The 22,258-nt window shown below is 38.4% G+C and overlaps 1 protein-coding gene across 1 annotated transcript; it reads left to right on the top strand.

The window, feature by feature from the left end:
• Positions 1–11,427, top strand: LOC144531633 (interferon-induced very large GTPase 1-like). Its single transcript, XM_078271881.1, is given in 3 exon segments — positions 1–1,665; positions 6,207–8,096; positions 8,099–11,427. Coding segments are annotated over 3 exon segments (6,351 nt in total). The 5' UTR covers positions 1–15; the 3' UTR covers positions 10,910–11,427.
• Positions 11,428–22,258: the final 10,831 nt, after the last annotated feature.

Genomic DNA, 22,258 nt, shown 5'->3' with positions numbered 1-22,258 from the left:
AATATTTTTGAGCTCATGTCTTTACTTTTCTACAGGAACACCTCATCCAAATATGACAAAATCCCCCGCAAAGTTCTAATCCAAGGATCTCCTACTATCTACCAGCTGAAACTTAAGAAGGAGAACATTCAACCTCAGAGAACAATTAAAGATAACATTGGTACTCTGACAAGAATGACTCTTGGTGAAAAAAATCCAAACAAGAAAAACAAAACCATCTTACTTGTTGGTGAAACAGGAACAGGAAAATCTACTCTGATCAACGCTCTGGTCAACTACGCCATGGGAGTGGAGTGGGAGGATGATGTCTGGTTTCAGATCGTAGAAGACCAGAAGAGAAGTCAATCAGAAAGTCAGACATCAGATGTGATCGTGTACCAGATCTTTGGTTTTGAAGGTAAAACTCTGCCCTACTCTCTGACCATCATCGATACTCCTGGATACGGAGACACCAGAGGGATCGAACATGATGCCATCGTCAGTCAAAGATTACTTGACTTGTTCCACTCAAAGGATGGAGTTCATGAGATTAATGCAGTGGGTCTGGTGATGAAAGCGAGTGAGAATCGACTTACTGACCGACTGAGGTACATCTTCAATTCAGTGGTGTCTCTGTTTGGAAAAGACATAGAGAAGAACATTGTTGCTCTCATCACACACTCAAATGGTGTGACACCTGAAAATGTTCTGAAAGCTCTCGAGGCTGCAAACATTAAATGTGCCAAAGATGAGGAGAATGAGACTATTCACTTCCTGTTTGATAACTGCCAGAGCACTCAGAAAACAAAGAAAAATAAGGTTGCTCTGAAAGGTGCATGGGAAGTAACAAAGGACCAACTGGGCCAATTCGCTGATTTCCTGACAGAAAATTCCCCTCAAAAGCTGGAGACAACTGTTGAAGTGTTGAATACACACACCAGACTGACAGCCTGCATCCAAGACCTGCAAAACAGAATTGAGTCAATTGATCTAAAACAGACAGAAATCCAGCAGACTCAGGAAGGTCTGAAGAAGTATAAACAAGAGATGAAGAACAATAAGAACTTTACTGTAGAAGTTGATGAGCCCTACATAGATACAGAACGTATCAAGGGTGGGAAGTGGGGGTTGGGGTTGTTCTATGAAGGAGCTGTCTGCTGCAAAACGTGTAAGAGGAACTGTCACTATCCTGGATGCACAGTGGCCTGGAGTCCAAGAGGCTGTGAGATCATGAATGGTGGCCGTTGCACAGTATGTGGTTGTTCTGTATCAGCTCATGTCAAAGAAGAGTGGAAGTATGTGAACAAGACAAGAAAAGTGAAAAAGACCCTGCAAGATATGAAGGACAAGTATGAAAGGAACAAGGCAGGAAGTGAGAGCGAGTTGAGCCTTTTGGAAACTCTTAAGAAAAACATGGAAGAACTTCAGATAGAAAAAGATCAGTTGTTGGAAGAGTCCTTTCAGCATGTTGTCAAACTGGAGCAGATCGCCCTGAATGTTAATTCAGTGTCCATTTATGACCACTTGGACTTCCTGATTGAGAAGATGACAGAGAAAGGGGAAACAGGGAAGAAGAGGAAACTGGAAGAGATGAAAGGTCAAATGGATAAAGATGAAGGAATCAAAGCAGCGCTGCGCTACGGGTTTAGTAAACTAAGAGGAGCTGGTAAAGCAAAGAGACAAAGAACTACATGATCAGAATCCCTGTGAGAAAATAACTGTGTAGAAAACAAGGTCTACACTGATGATCAAATGTGTTTCATTTCATTTAATAAATATTACATTGCGATCACCTTTTAAATGTCAAATGTGTAATTCCTAAAAAAAATGCCCTCTGTGGTGTAATGTTTGTTCTTGTAGTTTCATGTTTAATCACCACATTCTCACTCCCAACACGCATGGTCAGGAACCCCTGGCACACTTGGTCAAGTCCAATTTGGTGTCATTTTTTAACGTGCTTGGTCAGGAACCCCTGCCGCCACTTCTTAACTATCTGGGTACCTCTGTGGGGTCATTTTCAATGTGCAGGGTAAAACCACTCAGTTTGGGTTGGGAAACGATGGTGGGTGGGGTTAAAAGATATGATGTGTGTTTAAGTGACACACAGGACAAGAACGGAACACGAACCCAGGTCTCCTGGGGGAAAGTCCTGTGTTTTTTGTTTTATTTTCGGTCTTTAATAGTAATTCCTACCCTTGTCGCTCTTCATGCTTTCAGGGTGCCTACTACCTACTGAGGGCTACTGACCAAGCATCAGAATGTTGATGAGTTGGGAGTGAGAATGTCTTGGTTTAAACAGCTCTGGTCTTAAATGCAGTGAGGACGCCCCCTGCTGTTTAATGTTGAGTCCAGCAGCTCCCTCCTTCTATATCACATTATTCTTTACTTTCAAATGATTTTCTAATGTGGTGTTCAGTCAATACAAGACTGTGATTCATTCTGATGTGTTTTAATGATTATTTTGTACTACTTTTGTTTCTTTAGTTTGAGTGATTTATTATATTCTGTTGTTTTCATGAAATCCCATCCTGTCTGATGCAGTTTTCTGTGAATCATTAGTAAAATGTCTGCTTGATGAAACTAGTTTGCTCAGAGTGTTTTCACTGGATCATCAGCAGCTTTTTGAGTCTGTCGAACTTTCTTCAAGAAACGTCTGTCTTTGTTATGTTAATTATAGCATTTTATGTTATAGACTTAGACCTTGCCTCACTAGATACACTACATACTCACAGAAATACATAAAAAAAGATAACTTAGATAGACTTACAACTTAAAAGTTCTGAATATGTTGATGTGTTGTGTGTTAATGCTGTCATGTCCTGATAATTACTTTTTACACTGGTTATAACATTATTTTATTGTTTTGTGGTTCATATCCTATTATCTGGTTTTAAAGGTTTAATAAGACACAGATATATACATTTTCTAATAATCCATTCACTGAGATGTTGTGAGAGTAAATATACAGTATATGAAAAAAGCACTAGAGGAAAGAAGGATTGGTAGGTTCACAAAGTTCAATTTTCAGATGAAAGAGGCTTTGTTCAACATTTTTACAGATCTGGTTAGATCTGGTGGGGCTTACCTCTACGCACAGTCTCGGTTCTGGAACCATACTCCTGGATAGGGGTTGGACTCTTCTTCTCCGGAGTTGCCCAGGGTGTGAGGTGCCAGGGTGTCACCTCCCTATGCCTGCGAGTTGTGGGGGGGAAAACTCTGACTGTTGTTTGTGCATATGCACAAAACAAAGGTTCGGAGTATTCGGCCTTCTTGGAGACCTTGAGTGGAGTCCTGCATGGGGCTTCAGTCGGGGAATCCATAGTTCTGCTGGGGGACTTCAACGCGCACGTGGGTAATGATGGAGACACATGGAGAGGCGTGATTGGGAGGAACGGCCTCCCTGATCTAAACCAGAGTGGTTGTTTGTTGTTGGACTTCTGTGCTAGTCATGGATTGTCTATAACGAACACCATGTTCGAACATAGGGATGCTCATAAGTGTACTTGGTACCAGAGCACCCTAGGCCGAAGGTCAATGATCGATTTTATAGTGGAAGGAGCACTTTGAGGAACTCCTGAATCCGACTAATATGCCCTCTATGTTAGAGGCAGAGCTGGAGGATGATGGGGGATTGTTGTCAATGGAGTATCACATGTGACTTTAGTTGGTAAGTGTTTTGCTTGAAGACCTTAAAGGTGGGCTTTTCTTTTGCACAATGTTGAGGTAAACAAGTAGTGCTTAAATGTTTGGTGTGGCCTTATTTTAACTGGCGTTCTCCTCTGTGAGGTTTAGCAGCAAGTTCTATTAGAGAGTCTGTTGCAGGGGACTTCGTTAGTGTGACAGGGAAAGTGGTTGGAGCTATATGCTCGGGATCACATCCATGGTGTTCTGAGGTTAACTGCATTGACATTTTTTTTTATATATATAAATATAGTACTCGTATATCCATAATATGTTGTGATTGTTGACCAGCTGAGGGCCAGCTGGTAGTCAATGAGAACCAAAAAACAGCACACACTTTGGTTTATGTTATACAGTATTTGATTGAGATCCTACTTATTTTTTGAAATTTTCAAGCACTTAAAAGCAGCAATTTAACTTAGTTTTATCACTGTGTTGCACAACTTCCTTTTCTTATACACCTTATTTTAAAATGAATTATCTTAATTTATCTTAAATTAAAATATAAGATAAGAGCCATGGATGTATTAAGAGAAGCTCTGTTCATGAAACTGCAGGCTAACCATAGTAGCTAGTGCTAGCTAAGGTATCTAGCTAGTAGCACGACATAATGATGACGTCTCCTTGGTTCTTTAAATACATCCATTGTTTATTTAGATAAGATATTAATTTACAAAAGTACTTGTCAATCTTTTTATCTGCATCCTCCTAAATTATACATAAATACACTCACACAAAACAATCATATTGTTCTTATTTCATATATTTTATTACCTTTTCATCAAATATATGTATTCATATAATTACCAGATATAATTATTTTGTGTTTTTTTTTATAATATTTTGATATTTTTATAATAAATGTAAACAATATTTAGGTGGAGGCTTCAAATAACCCCTTCAGGATTTCTGCCACTCTCTGCACTGTAAATTGTTAGGTTTGTTTATTTGGCCATTTGAATTGTGGTAACTAAACGTTATGATCCTTTTGGGGGTTTTCTTTTGTCACGCTGTTGAATTGTATAGTGACATTCTGGCAGCTGTCATGAACATGTGTCTACCACATTTATACCAATGAGGGTAGACTAAATATTGTGGAGGGGGGGGGGGGGAAATCTCAGTATAATGTAATACAGTTAAACTGCATCACAAATACCAGCCTCCGAAATATATAATAATAAGTTGAATCAACATCTCTTTTTGCATTAGCCCTGGGTTTAGCTAATTGGAAAGCTTTACAGTTAACCGAGTTAACTAGCTAACTACAGTTAATGGTTACCTTAACAACAAGTAGCCTGAAGCTACTGTCAAGTTCAAGCACTTTATTGTCATTGCGTAGCACAAGGAGATTACTTTGTGACAACCCAAGCGTGCACTAAAAAGTGATAAAATGGATGTTCTGTAGTACTGGAACAATTAAATAAATATATATATTAATATATAAACATACTATAAAATAACATAGATAATAAAATAAGCTAAAAGTTAAGTAATAAGATGTATAAATACCATTTATATATGAATAAAAGCTAACCTTATATAAATAGGAGCTAACCATGAGTGCACAAGTTGTGTTATAGCAATGTTATCTGTCCAAAACTCTGTAAATCCCCTCGGTACTGTATTCACTGTTGTCAAACTGGTCTTGTAACTTTTATGACATTTTTTCTTGACACAATTATAATGGTCTCATGACAGCCAATGTAAAATCCAACCACTTATGACAGTTCAATGTAATGTTAAAACATATAGCAACAACAGTTTGATAAATAGGCCTGCTATGAGATATTTAGGTTGACATTAACCCAGTTGTCATAACAGAGATTGCTGTATTGCTTAACGTCAAGTTGTCATAACACAAACATCTCAAACAATGCAAACGTAGCATTTAAAGTGTCAATTTATCAAAGGACACTTAATGACAACAGCCACAAACATTCATAAAGACTCCTTCATGTTTATGACGTGTCATATCATGGTTATGACCATGTCATGTCAGTATTATGCAAACTCCTTCAAATAAAGTGTTACCCAAAATGTTTCAGGAAGAGCATTATTTGTTGACAGCAGTAAGAACAGTACTCGCTGAAACTGTAATCCAATGAAAGATACAGATAAATTAGAATCTAATGAAATTTTAATCAACACCACTCAAAACAACATAACATTGTGAAGGTTGGTAGAGTGCAAGGCTGTTGTATTAGACTACGTTTGTTTTAGGTGTACCTAATACACTGTCAACTGAGTATATGTTTAAATTAAGGGTAACACTTTACTTGAAGGTATCTACATAAGAGTAACATGACACTGTCATGAACACATGACACTGTCATGACACATGAACCCTAACTCTAACCTTAACTTGTGACAAAAATGAATGACACGAAGAGTTATGTCATCAACGTTTATGACTTGTTTATAATGTTTATGAGACGTTCATGACAGTCTCATGCCACTCTTATGTAGATACCTTCAAGTAAAGTGTAAACAAATTAAGTTTGATCGATGCTATGGAATATTGAAATAACCAGTGATGGGATTATTTAATTTGCATGTCCACAGAGACACACCTAAAAGGCCTATTGGAGGATCTGGGGTTGGAGCAGCACTACAAAGAGAAGCTATCCCTGAGCACAATACTTCAGATTGATGAGAAGACCATTACTGATGAACCTGCTAAGTGTAATTCAGATCTTCCATGGTATTTTCTGAAGAAACTGATGATGGTTAATGTGACAGCCAGGAATGTGAAATGTGCATCAGTATGTGAGTCCAACTATGATGATCCATCAGGGAATATAGAGTTAGAGCTTGATAATCTGATCAACAGTCTACATTCAGGTGACATGCTAAACCCCCTTGACATGATCACTGCTCTCTTTCTGTGTTCTGATGGTTTTGTACGGCAGGAAATGGCCCTCAAAATGTCCATGTGTCAGTTTTCTGTGCCTCTGTTTCTTCCTAATTGTGACACAAATCAGTGCACACTCATGCTTTGGGCCATGAGAGATATTGTTAAAAAGTACAGACCTCAGTCTCTTTTACAATCCAAGGGCTTTATTGAACAAAGAATTGTTCTCTCTGAACTTCCGATGATATCTTTTGTGAGACTGGGTGAAAGCTCAATGTCCAAGTCAGAGATCCTCAATAAGCTTCTGAGCAATTCCCAGCAGTACCATGATACCTTTGTTCATCATGATATGGAGTGTGGGGACAGTCCAAGGAAAATATCCAATGGACTGGCTGAAATAACTTGGTACCTTCCATGTGGGAACAAAAACATGGATGTTTTCAGTGAGCCAGTAGCTGTCGCTAACCTTCGTGGGGACATTGCTTTGTTTGAAACACAATTTTCTTTTTTGTGTCAGACATCTGCAGCAGTTTTTGTGTTCTTTGACACTTTGGACTCTGAATGTAAGCTACTTACCAACCAACACCAAAATGCACAGATTTTCATGGTGGTTAACCAGCAACGGAAGCATTTCAACTTAAATGCTCTAAAGAAGGTAGCAACCAAGTTGGGCTTAACTAACGGCAACATCATTCTGAAGGCTAAGAACATGAATGATGCAGACTTTGTCAAAACCCTGCGGAAAACAGTTAGCAATGTTGTTGAGAACTCAAAGATGAAGATGCGAATTGAGCAGATGGCTGACATCGCCCATGAACTGGGAATCTGTGTTGATGAAGACTCTCCAGAGTGCCAGGCTGCAAAGAAAAATGCAGATGGGATCACTGCAGAAATTCAAAATATCCTTAAATACAAAGAAGCTCAGCTACCCTTGCAAGGCCAAATTTGGAAGGAACTGACTTGCTTAGAGAAGGAAGAATTCCGGCTTCGAAAAGTTGGATCTGAGGACATAGAAAAATACAAAAGTGGTCTTCAGGAACAGAAAACAAAACTTAGGGGAAAACAGAACTCTTATGACATGTCAAATGCAATGACATGTTTCATCAACGCAATATCAAGCCCAGGGATAGAGAGGAGCTATTTCCTGAAATGGATGCGAATGAACCTCGATAATGTGTCCCGAGAAAAACTGTCTGGTCTCAGGGAGCAGTACAAAGAAAAATGCAGAAGTTCTGAGAACAAAGAGGAGATCAAAGACATTGACAGACAACTTTCCAACAGCTCACTGGGGACTGAACACTTCTTCCGTGAAATGGGTCAGATCTATGAAGCTTCACTTTCCCTTCCAGAAAGAGACCAATCACGTCAACAATTACAGCATCTGCCCAAACTTTGTGCAGAATTGTTACTTGATGGATTTCCTCTTGAGCTTGTAGATGGAGATGCATCCAACATACCTCTCCGATGGGTGAGTGACGTTCTCTCTCAGCTCAATGACTTGGTGCCTCCAGAGAGCAAGATACTGGTAGTCACAGTCCTTGGAGTTCAGAGCACAGGAAAGTCCACTCTCCTCAACACCATTTTGCGTTTGGAGTGCAGTTTGCAGTCAGCAGTGGCCGATGCACTCGAGGTGCCTTTATGTTGCTCATCAGAATCAATAAAGTTGTTAAAAAAGAACTCAACTGTGACTTTATGGTGATCATTGACACTGAGGGCTTGAAGTCACCAGAGCTTTCACAACTGGACAACAGCTATGAGCACGACAATGAGCTTGCAACACTTGTTGTGGGGCTGAGTGATATCACCATCATCAACATTGCAATGGAGAATTCAACAGAAATGAAGGACATCCTACAAATAGTTGTGCATGCCTTCCTCAGAATGAAAGAGGTTGGCAAAAGGCCCAAATGTCAGTTTGTTCACCAGAATGTGTCAGATGTTTCAGCCCATGAGAAGAACTCACGAGACAGGAAACTGCTCTTGCAACAGTTAAATGAGATGACCCAGGCAGCAGCCAAAATGGAAAAGAAAGAGGAGAACAAGCGCTTCACTGATGTGATGGAGTACAGTCCAGACACTGGGAACTGGTACATTCCTGGACTGTGGAATGGAAACCCACCAATGGCACCAGTCAATGCAGGGTACAGCGAAGCTGTATATGAGCTGAAGAAGAACATAATCCAAATTTTGGGAAGTGGTGAGTCATCTGCTAATAATATCTTGGAGTTTATAGAGTGGATGAAAAGCCTCTGGAATGCAGTAAAGCATGAAAACTTCATCTTCAGCTTCAGAAACAGCCTGGTGGCTGATGCATACATGAAACTGTGCACAGAATTCAACAAATGGGAATGGGAATTCAAAAAAGAAATGTACACATGGGTGACAAAATCTGAAACAAGAATTTCCAACTACGGTACAGTTGCTGTGAAATCTGAGGCATCTGACATGAGTGAACTTCTCACACGTTTGAAAAGTGAAGCTTGCACAGTGCTGTCTGAATGGGAGACAAAACTCCTTGACAATCTGACACAGTACTTCAAGAAAACAGATTGTCATGTCTATCTAGTTGAACAATACAGAGAGGACTTTGCAAACAGTGCAAAGAGCCTTAGACGAAAAATGGAGCGCTCTGTACTTAATCAGCTCACAGCAGCATCTGACATCAGACAGGGAATGACAAAACTTGATAGAATCAAGGAGAACCACAGAAAAGATTTAGAGGGGAGAGTAAGTGGACTGATTGAACAATGTCGGAAGAAAAAAGTCCAGATGACAGACAAGGAGCTTGACAAAGAATTTGATAAGATGTGGAATCAAATGGTAAATGAACTACCCTTTCCTAAACAAAAGGCCACATATGTCATCACAAGTGTGTCCTACCACCTGAGAGAAAATCTAGTACGTAAGGGGAGTCATGTTTGTGAATTATTAAGTGAAAAAAACCTGAAAGATTGTGGACTGAAGCCCTTTACATACACAGCGGCAGGATTTTGCAAGCAGGTTAAACACACATTCAGCAAGATGTTCAACATTACAGATCACGTAATGGCTTTGCAAAACATAGCTGATCATATCTTAATGGACTGCACACAGTTTGTGACGGAAAAATTGAAAAAAAAGAACAATTACCATGAGACTTACATCCAGGAGATCCTACACATGATTGATGAGAGGCTGCAAAACAATCAGGATGTTAAGATAGAGACCGAGTTTGAAGTTTCTCTGAAACAGCACATCTGTGGATTTGCAGCAAGAGAGTTTCAGAAAATGCATGAAGATTTCATACAAATGAATGATCCCTACAGATGTCTAAACCAAAACAAAGAAAAGTTTCGAGCTGATTTTAAAGATGTGTTCCATGACCGAGACCAGTGCCAGAAGAAGGCAGAAGAATTCACAAACCTCTGCTTAAAGCCTGCAGTCGAAGACTTTGTCAACCGTTCCTTGGGTCCTGATATCATTGGTGAAATGTTGACAAGCCAGCAGTTCAGCACACGCATGTTCTTCCAGTATTCAGTTTTACTGGATTTGCTGTCAAAGGATGACTTTGAAAACTATCAGAGCTATATTTGCTCATATGAGGAGTATGTGAAGAAATGGACACTCGATCAAATAGTGGAACGCTTCTCAAATCAGTCTACGTTGTTTAAGTTTGAGGATCAACATCTCCAGTCAAGTGTCAGAAGCATAGAAAATACCATCAACAAAGCTAAAACAGAAAAGAGTGGCGACTTGAAGACATTCGTTAAAAATGTCTGTCAGGAACTTGGTGATAAACTGGTCATTTCCCAGGATGCTTTTGGTGCTTTCATGATCCTGAACAAGGCAGACCAGGAACAGTTTGCTCACTGGCTCACAGAGTGTGTGAAGGACATGGCGAATGCTCTTGGAGAAAAGTTTAAACACACTAAAATCCAAATGAAACTAGAACAACTTCATGTGAATCCTCAGGATGAGCTTTTCACCAAACTGATTGGATGTGGTAATCAGTGTCCGTTCTGCCAAGCGCCTTGTGAGGCAGGAGGAATATCCCACACTGAGCACTGGACTTCACTTCATCGGCCAGAGGGTCTGGGTAGATTCAGGTGGGATAAGACAAAAAAACTTGTCACTGACGTATGCTCTTCCCTTGTGATCAGTGACAACCGTTTTCGCTGCAATGCTACAAATGATGAATACCACCCTTACAAGAGTTACACAGAGGTTTTCCCAGACTGGAGAATCGCTCCAGATTCAAGTCTTCAGGCATCAGACTACTGGAAATATGTACTGGCAAAGTTCAACAAGCAATTTGCTGAAGCATATAATGCAGAGCCTGCTGATATTCCTCTAATGTGGGAAGAGCTCACTCATGACCAAGCAGAAGCAAGCATCAAAGAGTCATTTAACATCAAGTAAGAGACTTCATGCTTTGAGATTACAGAGGTGCACGTCCTCCTCACATGGATATGTAGATCTTCTGAAAAGACTGGAGATATTATCAGTACACAGTGATTTTACCACTAAGGCTTACAAGAGGAAAATATAAGAAAATCACTGCAATTAGTGCTCACCTTTACCTGAGATCACATTTAACATGTTTAATAAATGATAATCTGCTTTAACTCTGTTTATGTTGATGAGGACACCGTAAATACTTTTTTGATACTTTGAGTCAATGTACATGTTAGGTGCATTTAGTATGTTTCTAATATGCACAGCACATTTTTTCTAGTTTGATTAAATCAGACTTTGAATTTAGGTTTTTGTGGGACAGATGAATGCCATTATATTGTCACTGAAAAGATGTGCACAGTTAATCAAATTATGTGATCTGTTATTTAGTGTTTCTGTCAAACAGTTATATTTTTTTAATCACCACTCAGTCTTTATGTGGTATTGTCAAAATAGGCCGGACAGTTTGTTTTTTATTATTATCTGATTAAGTAATGGTATGTGATTGTTTACTCGCAATTTATTCGTTCGTTTGTTTCTGTGAAGTATCTGATGCAAAATATTCATTTTCAATGTATCAAAAGATCATTCAGTCTAAATGCCAGCATGTAGGTTTTACATGTTTTTCTTTCCTTCTCCTCTTCTTTCTAATATAGTATAATATGCAATTTTGTTGCTCAAAATTTTGAAGTATCTGGTTCCAAATATTAAAATTTTTAGTATATGTTCTATCTCTTTTATTCTGAATTTAGAATGTTTGTTTTTTTTGTTCTGCAACGTATCAGATGTCACATATTTACAAATGTAATCACCTTTTATATGTTAAATGTGTAATTCCTGGAAACAGCTCCCTCTATGGTGTAATAACTGTTTCTGTTTGTTCTTGTAGTTTCATGTTTAATCACCAAAAGTTATTTCACTGAACAGATTAGACAACAACTCTGGTTTTAAATGCAGTGAGGACGCGCCCCCCCCACCCCCCTGCTGTTTAATGTTGAGTACAGCAGCTTCCTCCTCTATATCACAAACTGAAGTCAGATCACAAATACATTTATCATTCTTAAGTTTTCTTTGTGTAAGTTTAATGTTTTAATGCTTTTCTAACGTGCTGTTCAGTTGATAAAAGGCTGTGATGTATTCTGATGTTAATGTGATGTTGACAGAAGTAAACTGGTGGTGGGACCATAACTCATCACTGACATTAATACATATTCATATAAAGCTGTTAAACATAATGTTTCCTCATCTTGTTAATCAGTTTGTTCAGATGATGTTACAGAACTGAACTCAGACACAAATATTCTGCTCAACTTTCACACTTCAGCCTTCAATCTAATGGACTTTCATTTGATGTATATTATAATCAATACATGTGATTATATATCATATACCCTTGTGTCTTCATGTGTATTCATGCCTAATGACTAGATATAATATTTCAGAAGACCCTGGCCATGTGGAAACATGTTGATCATTTCATGTTGTACTTTTATTTTTTTTATTTTTGAGTGATTCTATGTATTTACAATATATATATTGGGACCAGAGGGTAGTCTGAGTGGTGACTGGTAGCTGGAGAGGTACCAGTCATCCTCCTGGAAACTACCTAACTGCTCGCTGTGCTGTGCATGTTAATCCATATCGATGCATGTCTATATGTTTCTCTTTGTGTGGAAATGAAGCAAAATAACAACAATGTAAAAAAGAAATCACCCAGGGGACTTATAACTTCCTCATTATATTCTGTTGTTCCTCATGAAATCACACCCTGAATGATGCAGTTTTCTGTCAAATATTAATAAAATGTCTGCTTGAAATGAGTTTTCTCAGAGTGTCTTCACTGATCATCAGCAGCTGTTTGAGTCTGTTGAACTTTCTGCTCAACTTTCTTCAAGAAATGACAATTAGTCTTTGTTATACCGTTTTATTTTATAGACTTAGTCCTTGCCTCGCTAGAAACACTGATATATATTCACATGTATACATAAAAAGAAACATTGAATGTGAATCAGTCTAATAAAGTTGAGGTCAAACCAATCAAACTTGTGATGTTTAGTATTTGATATCAAACATTGTTGATATAAAATAATTGGAGGACGTAGAGACAGAAACTCGCCACCTTTTGGTAATGTTTCCTTTCTTGTTTCAGTTGGACCTCCAGACATGATCAGCCAATCAGAAAACACTCCTATTATTATTCTAAATACAGAAAATAATCAGTTTGGGAGTCTGATAACTGACGATGTGAAACAAAGATTATTATCCAATCAGAAAGAGGATTTGAACATTTTTTATTTGGGGACTCCTTTTGTCTCAGTGAGTTTCTATTTAGTATTTTATTGGTTGTTATGCTGATTATGTTTCATAGTTTTAAACTAGGTTGTTATTAAAAAGTGTCCTAAAGTCAATAAAGTTTTCATTTGAAGGGAGAAGATCAACCAGCAGTGATGTTTCCTTTTGACCAGCAGGTGGTGAAAGAAACTAAGTGAAGCTGAAACACCCACTGGAGCTGGAAATGATACATCCTTTATAGTTTCCATAGTTTAATAACATGGAAATATCATCACTGTCAAATATAAGTTAATAAACTGTCATATCATCTACCTCATAAAGAAACCGCTTACATTAATCATCCCATATTTATCCCAGCAGCCTTTGCACTCGGCACTATTGTCTTACTCTTAACAAAGTCCATTGTTGTTGTTGTTTAATATATATAGTTATATTTATATCTTTATGTCAGGGACAAAGCCATGAGGAGAACAGGAGTTTTCATTGAAAAAGAGGGTTTTTATTAACCTTAAAAAATGCTAAACAATACAAACAATATATCTGGGCCTTTTAAAAGATGTCAACAAAATATAACTATACTCACAATAACAACAACAAAACAGGATGTGAAGTAAACAAACTGACCTGACTGAATCAGACACAAGGGGACATATATACTGGTTAGGACAAACCAAAGGACACAGAAGGGGAAACTGAGACGGACATGACCCATAACAAAAACCCCACATACTACTATAAAGATATTCAGAACTTATATGATCGTTACATTATCCAGAAGAGTTCAATGTTTAAATATTGAACAACATTGAGAATGTCAGTAAGAAAATCTTTTGAAATGTAAATGTAAATTTGGGGAAATGTTCTGTTCAGTCTCATCACGGCATGGTAGACAGTCCTGAATGTTGACACAGAGAAGCTGTTTATTGGAGGTGAGGAAGATACCAGACGTTCATTTAACTAAACTACCATCATAGTCTTCATCACTGAAATCTTTTCTCTTCTAAAACTGGAAGAAACTGTTTGAAAACATTTCTGATAAAACATAAATCTCACCTTTGTGTTGTCTGTCAGTTGGTTTTTGATAGACATAAAAAGTAGCTGTTTTCTGCCTTCTGATTTTCAACATTATGTCAACTATAACTGTCAGGAAAACTACAAGAAATTAGCATCATTTCTTCTTTGCATCAGAGAACAGAAAAACAAGTGTCTCTATTTCTCACAGGAGTTCCTCATCTCTTTACGCCTTTTTCATCAACTGAGGTAGGACTACACACACACACACACACACACACACACACACACAAATGTAGCACTTTATGAAACCAGATCATCCTAAAACTTAAAACAAATACAATATATTAAACAAACAATCCACAAAACATTAGACATATTTATATAAAACTATTTCCTATCACTGTGAAGGTTAATGTTATGAGATGTTACTGAGTGGAAAAAGGTAAGTTCATTATGTCAAACTTTTCCCACCCCAGGTGATTTATTATAATGTTATTATGTTCTGCTTCTTTCTTTATATGCTCACAATATTAAGCACCCCAAATCATGTCATGCATTTCCTTTTGTTTTTTGCTCGCTAATGTTCTGCATGAGCTCACAGAACAGACTTGTAGTGTTAGTGTCCTTTGTCCATATTTTTGGTTTTAGTCCAATGGTTCAGTGTCTGAACTCCTGCCTAAATAACTTTACTGGTCCTACATTTAAGAACTGATCCAAATCAGAGCCGTGGAAAAACTACTCAGAATCAATTTAGCCAATCAATACACTTCTAGAAAAAAGACTCAACCTGGAAGAGAGCCGATGAAAGTTACACTTACAGTCGCTTAAAATCGTCGCTGAATTGACAATGTGCTTCAAAGGAGTTGAGAAGCTCCATGAAGGGAGGCGACAGCCAGCAGGGCCTGCCCTGGCCGCTAGCTCGTCGCTGGGCCAGTCATGGTCAGACACCTTGCTGTAAGCTGGAGGTCTCTCAGACCGGACACACACACACACACACACACACACACACAGATACCTTGCTGTGAGCTGGAGGTCTCTCAGACCGGACACACACACACACACACACACACACACACACAGCTTTGCTGTGAGCTGGAGGTCTCTCAGACCGGACACACACACACACACACACACACACACACACACCTCGCTGTGAGCTGGAGGTCTCTCAGACCGGACACACACACACACACACACACACACACACACACACAGACACCTCGCTGTGACCTGGAGGTCTCTCAGACCGGACACACACACACACACACACACACACACACACACACACACACACACACACACACACACAGATACCTTGCTGTGAGCTGGAGGTCTCTCAGACCGGACACACACACACACACACACACACACTTTGCTGTGAGCTGGAGGTCTCTCAGACCGGACACACACACACACACACACACACACAGACACCTCGCTGTGACCTGGAGGTCTCTCAGACCGCTCTCGTTAATAAGAGGCTTTTATTTCGCCGTTGACGGTTCGTTTGTTTAAATATCACAACACATGTCCATCATGAGATTAACGGGAACCTGTGGTTAACTGTCTTTTCGGAGTTAAACTCCACAAGCGCCTGCAGGCTTAACAACCTCACTGGCTGGTCGTCACACACACACACACACACACACACACACACACACACACGGCCACAGGCCACAGCGCAGCAGACAGAGGCGGAGGAGAGAGAGATACCCGTTTCTCATCGGGAGACTTGTTTAAATTATGACATATGCTATATATATTGTATTTGGTATTTAGTTCATAATTTTCTGGTGTATTTGTTTTCTGATTTATTAGAAGTTGAGTTTCAGTCTGTATGATAAATGAACAGTTGTACATAAAGTGGTAACATGCTATGACATGTTATGTAGACTAAAGGGGAGACACCAACCTTTATCATTTTAATTGCTAATTTCCATCTGTTGTCCCTGGTCATATACAGTGCACTACAATAATATAGAAATGATAATTCCACATAACACTAATAGGAACACCTAAGACACACCAGTGTATAGGCCTACTTCTTTTTATAATTTAAACTGACTTAAACTAATACACTAATACTAGTCGGGATCACGTTCCACTCTTTTGAATAAGTAAGGGGTGTTTGAGCCAAACCATAAACAATAAAATTAAAGCTCAATATTTTTCCATATTATTGCAATAGTTGTCAGGTTTTCTTGTCCGGAGATTGTTTTAATACAAAGTGGTGATATTGTTGTGGTTTTTATTTTGGAGGACTGCAGGTAGCCTCTGTGCTGGGGGGGGGTTGACCAATAACAGGAAGAAGGCATCGTCTCAAACTGTTAACAGCGTTTCCTGTGCTTGTGAACTTGCGGGTTCATTCTTCCAAGAACAACCAGCAAGAACGTCCTCCCCAAGAACACAAGTCTGTTCTTTGCATTCTTGAGATTGAGAAACGCCACATCTCTGCAGCTGCGTGTGCATCACTTCAAAGTGTCCCCTGGAAACACTTCCATTGTGTTGTGGGCTATTTGCGTGTGTTTTCTTATTGTTGCGTGCTGTGGTCTATTTGTGTGTATTTTCTTAATGTTGCGTGTTGTGGCCTCTCAGGGCCACCGTACACACTGGGTCTGAGGATGAAAAGACTCCAATCCAAAATGTGAACGCCACGGTGGAAAAGAGATGCAGTAAATGCCCACAAATTTAATGTTAAGCAATTAAAGTTTAGTCCAAAAATATGTTTATTTTTCAAAGGTACATTTACAGAAGTTATTAAAGACTTTCACTTCTTTCACCAACAATAAGACATTCTGTAGTCAACGGGGCGATAGTGGAGGAAGCTTTTATTATTGTGTCATTTATGTTCCCAGACTGAAAAAAAATATAAATTAATTTGGGCCAGATTCAGAGTGCAGCACGGACATTTTAATACTCCAATTAAAGTCCAATAATAAAGAATCAAATCATACTAGTATCTTTGTGGGCCCTCTTCACACGAGGACCCTGGATACTCAGTTCCCTTTTCCTGCCTGTCTGATGACTTGGTACATCCCAGGTAGGAGAAGGTATATACTACCAATATCCCATTTTTACACTAATACAACTAATGGAAACATAAATATTATGCAGGTATATAAATAAAAATAGACTTAAACTCGCTAAACTGAAACACACCAAACTCCCGTTAATAACCAGACGCATTTTCATCAACTTTTGGGAATACGAGGGAGCATTTTATCAGACATGAAGTCGACCCGCTCAATTGCCGTCGGATTAATGAAAAGGGGTGCATGACTCCGCGGTCACTGGTAACGTTAAATGTGGTAACTTCAAACAGACCACGAGTTGTGATCACGTGGTATACAAAAATCTCTGTCACATGGTCACGTGACATGAATACCTCTGGTTTAAAGTGAAAATATAATTTTAGTCAAACAAATGCTTTCAATGTTGTCTATGGTGAGTGTTATCTGCTTTTAGGCAAACTGAAAAAAAAATAGGTTTAAACTAGAAACCCTGATTTTCGACTAGACCAACGTAAAAATATTGAATAAATGACAGTCGTTTTACTTTTAGTGCACCTTGAAAGAGAAATGTACTTCTCCCTATGTATCTAAAATCAGGGTTAGTGATCAGGTGAGCACAGAAAAGCACACGGACATGACAAAAACAATTGATTAAATTCTTTTGAACAAAGCACGATCTTTCACTGTGAGGTCAGAGACGGTTATCAAGATATGAAAACCCTCAGAAGTGTGACCAACATGAGCTGCTCTTGTTGTTTGGGAACTTCAACCATGAGACTTGCACGCAAAGATGAGTCATAACAACTCAACAGGGAAAAACATTTGACATGAAAACTGCTGCTGGCTGCAGTCCCTGGAAAGGACACGGTGTCTCCTCTTCATCATCACCTTGAGTTTGAGGTGCACAGACTCTTGTCCTGGTGTGAACGCTGAGGTTACATGTTTTTAACCTGATGTTTAGACGGTTACATTTAAACATGGCATGTATATTTAACCTCACATAATTATTGTTCAAACCTTCAAGAAACATCTGTTTCTCTATGTAATGTTAATTATACCGTGTTGTATTTTAGACTTAGTCTTCGCCTCACTAAAAACATTAGTTCATATTCATATACATACATAAAAAGATTACAATTAAAGTTCTGAATATGTTGATGTGTTTAAACAAATAACGTTCAGGTTAAACACAATAAAACTTCTGATGTTTAATATTTGGTATGAAACATTGTTGGATAAAATAAGAGGAGGAAGTAGAGACAGAAACTCACCACCTTTTGGTAATGTTTCATGTTTCAGTTGTACCTCAAAACATTGAAGAAACACTGATAATATTACTGATATTAATAATATTAATATTAATAATATTACTTGATAAGTATAGAAAACAATCAGTTTGGAAGTTTCATGTATAACAAAGTTATTCTCTTACCGAGAAAGCAAATTTCAACATTTTAATTTGGTGACTTATGTGGCACAAGGGGCAGCATGGTGGCCCAATGGTTAGCACTGTAGCCTTACAGCAAGAAAGTTCCGGGCTTGAATCCCTGAAAGCCTTTCTGTGTAGAGTTTGCATGTTTTCGTGGGTTTCCTCTGAGTGCTCTGGTTTCCTCCACCATCAAAAAACACGTAGACTAGGTTCTCCACTCAGTACCATTGATAAAGGCACTGGCTGGAGTTGGACCCCAGGCGATGTAATTGGCTGCCCACCCACCCCATGAGAAATGGGTTAAACGCAAAGAATGAATTTTGCTACATGTATGTACAGTATATAAAAGTACCCTTATACATTTTTTTGTAATATTGGTCTCAGACAGTAAGTCTCATTGCATCTATTTAGTATTTTTATTGGTTGTTATGCTAATTATGTTTTGTTTAAAACTAGGTTGTTTGTAAAGACTCAATTTTGCTATTCACATTTTAGGATGCTATTACGTGGTCAGCCATTGTAATTCAAATTTGTGAAATACATTTTAGGGCACTTTCCCCTAATGTACTGTACTATCTAGAAAATGTCTATGCTCACTAGGGTTGGGTACCGAAACCCGGTACTAATATGGCACCGCTGCCTTAACGACCGGTATCTACCGGACCGAATAGCAACGCGGATTTCGGTGCCTCATTCCGGTGCCACTGATATGCCTGCGCTGCTCTCTGAAAATGGACGTTAGTCACTGTCACTGACTGTTGTTTAGTACCTTTTTTTTTTACTTTCTTAAAGGTCCCATGACATGGTGCTCTTTGGATGCTTTTATATAGGCCTTAGTGGTCCCCTAATACTGTATCTGAAGTCTCTTTATATAGGCCTTAGTGGTCCCCTAATACTGTATCTGAAGTCTCTTTTATATAGACCTTAGTGGTCCCCTAATACTGTATCTGAAGTCTCTTTTATATAGACCTTAGTGGTCCCCTAATACTGTATCTGAAGTCTCTTTATATAGACCTTAGTGGTCCCCTAATACTGTATCTGAAGTCTCTTTTAGGCCTTAGTAGTCCCCTAATACTGTATCTGAAGTCTCTTTATATAGGCCTTAGTGGTCCCCTAATACTGTATCTGAAGTCTCTTTTATATAGACCTTAGTGGTTCCCCTAATACTGTATCTGAAGTCTCTTTTATATAGACCTTAGTGGTCCCCTAATACTGTATCTGAAGTCTCTTTATATAGACCTTAGTGGTCCCCTAATACTGTATCTGAAGTCTCTTTATATAGACCTTAGTGGTCCCCTAATACTGTATCTGAAGTCTCTTTTATATAGACCTTAGTGGTTCCCTAATACTGTATCTGAAGTCTCTTTTATATAGATCTTAGTGGTCCCCTAATACTGTATCTGAAGTCTCTTTATATAGACCTTAGTGGTCCCCTAATACTGTATCTGAAGTCTCTTTTATATAGACCTTAGTGGTCCCCTAATACTGTATCTAAAGTCTCTTTTATATAGGCCTTAGTGGTCCCCTAATACTGTATCTGAAGTCTATTTTATATAGACCTTAGTGGTCCCCTAATACTGTACCTGAAGTCTCTTTTATATAGACCTTAGTGGTCCCCTAATACTGTTTCTGAAGTCTCTTTCCCGAAAAGTCTTGGTGCAGAATTACAGCCACTAGAGCCAGTCCCACAATGAGCTTTCCTTAGGATGTGCCATTTCTGTGTCTGTAGCTTTAAATGCTATTGAGGAGGAGAGAGGGAGGGCAAGGTGGAGGGTGGGGGTGTGGACTTGACTAACTGCCACTTTGCTCGTTTGAAAGCCATGATGTCTCTCTCTCTCTCATAGGTGGGCCAAATTCTCTGGGTGGGCAAAGCAGAGAAAGGGGAGGTAACCTTGCTCCTTATGAGCTCAGAAGGAGAAGATTCCAGATCGGCCCATCTGAGCTTTCATTTCCTCAAAGGCAGAGCAGGATACCCAGGGCTCGGTTTACACCTATCACCATTTCTAGCCACTGGGGGACCATAGGCAGGCTGGGGGAACTCATATTAATGTTATGGCATTTTCATGCCATGGGACCTTTAAAAGTATCAATTCCGGCACCATTTAGGCACCAGCACCGTTTTAAAAGTACCGCTTTAGCACCGGTATCGAAAAAAAACAAAAAAAAAACAATACACAACCCTAATGCTCACTACTACAATATTAAAACTATACCCCAAAGCATTGCAAACTTCTGTTACCTATCAACTAATAAGTATGTAAATTCAAGAACATTACCACAGCTTGCAGATGAATCATTTTGTAAATCTGTTAGCTGGCTCTTGCTGGATTGTTGTTTTGGAAGAATAAGGTAACAAACTACTATTGGCAAACCATGGATGGATTACATTAGAGGCCGACTCAGCTTCCACTTACCGCCATAGCAACTGTACTGAATGAATGAATCAACTTTTGGTGCAGAGAAAATGACCCATATAGTATCCAATATTGTTTATTCATTTTGCCAATGTGCTCATTTTATATATCTATATATATATATATATATATATTTTTACATAAAACTGATATATTGAATAGGAAGGAGTGAATGACTTAATGATTCCTGACACAGCCATAGACTTTAAATATGTGAGTTAGGTGGAGAAGTTTAAATAGCCTGCTACGATTTATATTTGATGTGTATACGTATAAACAAAAAAATCTGGCTTCTTTTGACTTTCCTTTCTTTCAATCTAAGAACCAGATATGTTTTAACAGAGCTGTTCATCTTCTGTGTGCTATAAGAAAAAGTTTAGCATTATTAAAATTTTCTTCTCCTTTCTGTTTTTTTTCACATTTAAAACTCACACCACCTGTTGGCCAAAAGAACACTTCATTGCTAGTTTATCTTCTCAGATGAAAACTTTATGATTATAAATTAATTCACTGAGTTTGACTTTTTACAAACGACAATTTTTAAAACAAAACATGACAAACAATAAAAATACTAAATACATACAGAGAAAATCATGAGACAAAATACAACAAAAATCTTCATGCCGCCACAAGCAGTTACCAAATAAAAAAAAAGTGTTCAAATCATCTTATTCAATTAGTAAATAGCCTAAACTTTGTTTCACATCAAACTTCCAAACTAATTGTTAAAAATTGTTGACATCAGTGTTTTCTAATTGGCAGAATGTGCCATAGTTGATGTACAAGTTGAAACATGAAAAGGAAATATAAACAAAAGGTGAGTTTCTGTCTCTACGACCACTTTTTTTTATGTCCAACAATGTTTTAAAAGAAATACTAAACTTTAGAAGTTTTATTGTTTGACCTGAACTATTTGACAGATTCACATTCAACATGTTTCAACACATCAACATATTCAGAAATATAATACTATTTCAAGTATATATATTCTATAGTTTAATTTATGTATGTGTATATGAGTGTTTCTAGTGAAACAATGACTAAGTATAAAATAAAATGGTGTTATTAACATAACAAAGAAACATGTTTATTGAAGAAAGTTCAGACTCAAAAAGCTGCTGATGATCCAGTGAAGACACTCTGAGGAAACTGG

This window comes from Sander vitreus, chromosome 16 (genome assembly GCF_031162955.1).
Source record: "Sander vitreus isolate 19-12246 chromosome 16, sanVit1, whole genome shotgun sequence".
NCBI lineage: Eukaryota > Metazoa > Chordata > Actinopteri > Perciformes > Percidae > Sander > Sander vitreus.
This window is presented reverse-complemented; position numbering and strand designations above follow the sequence as displayed.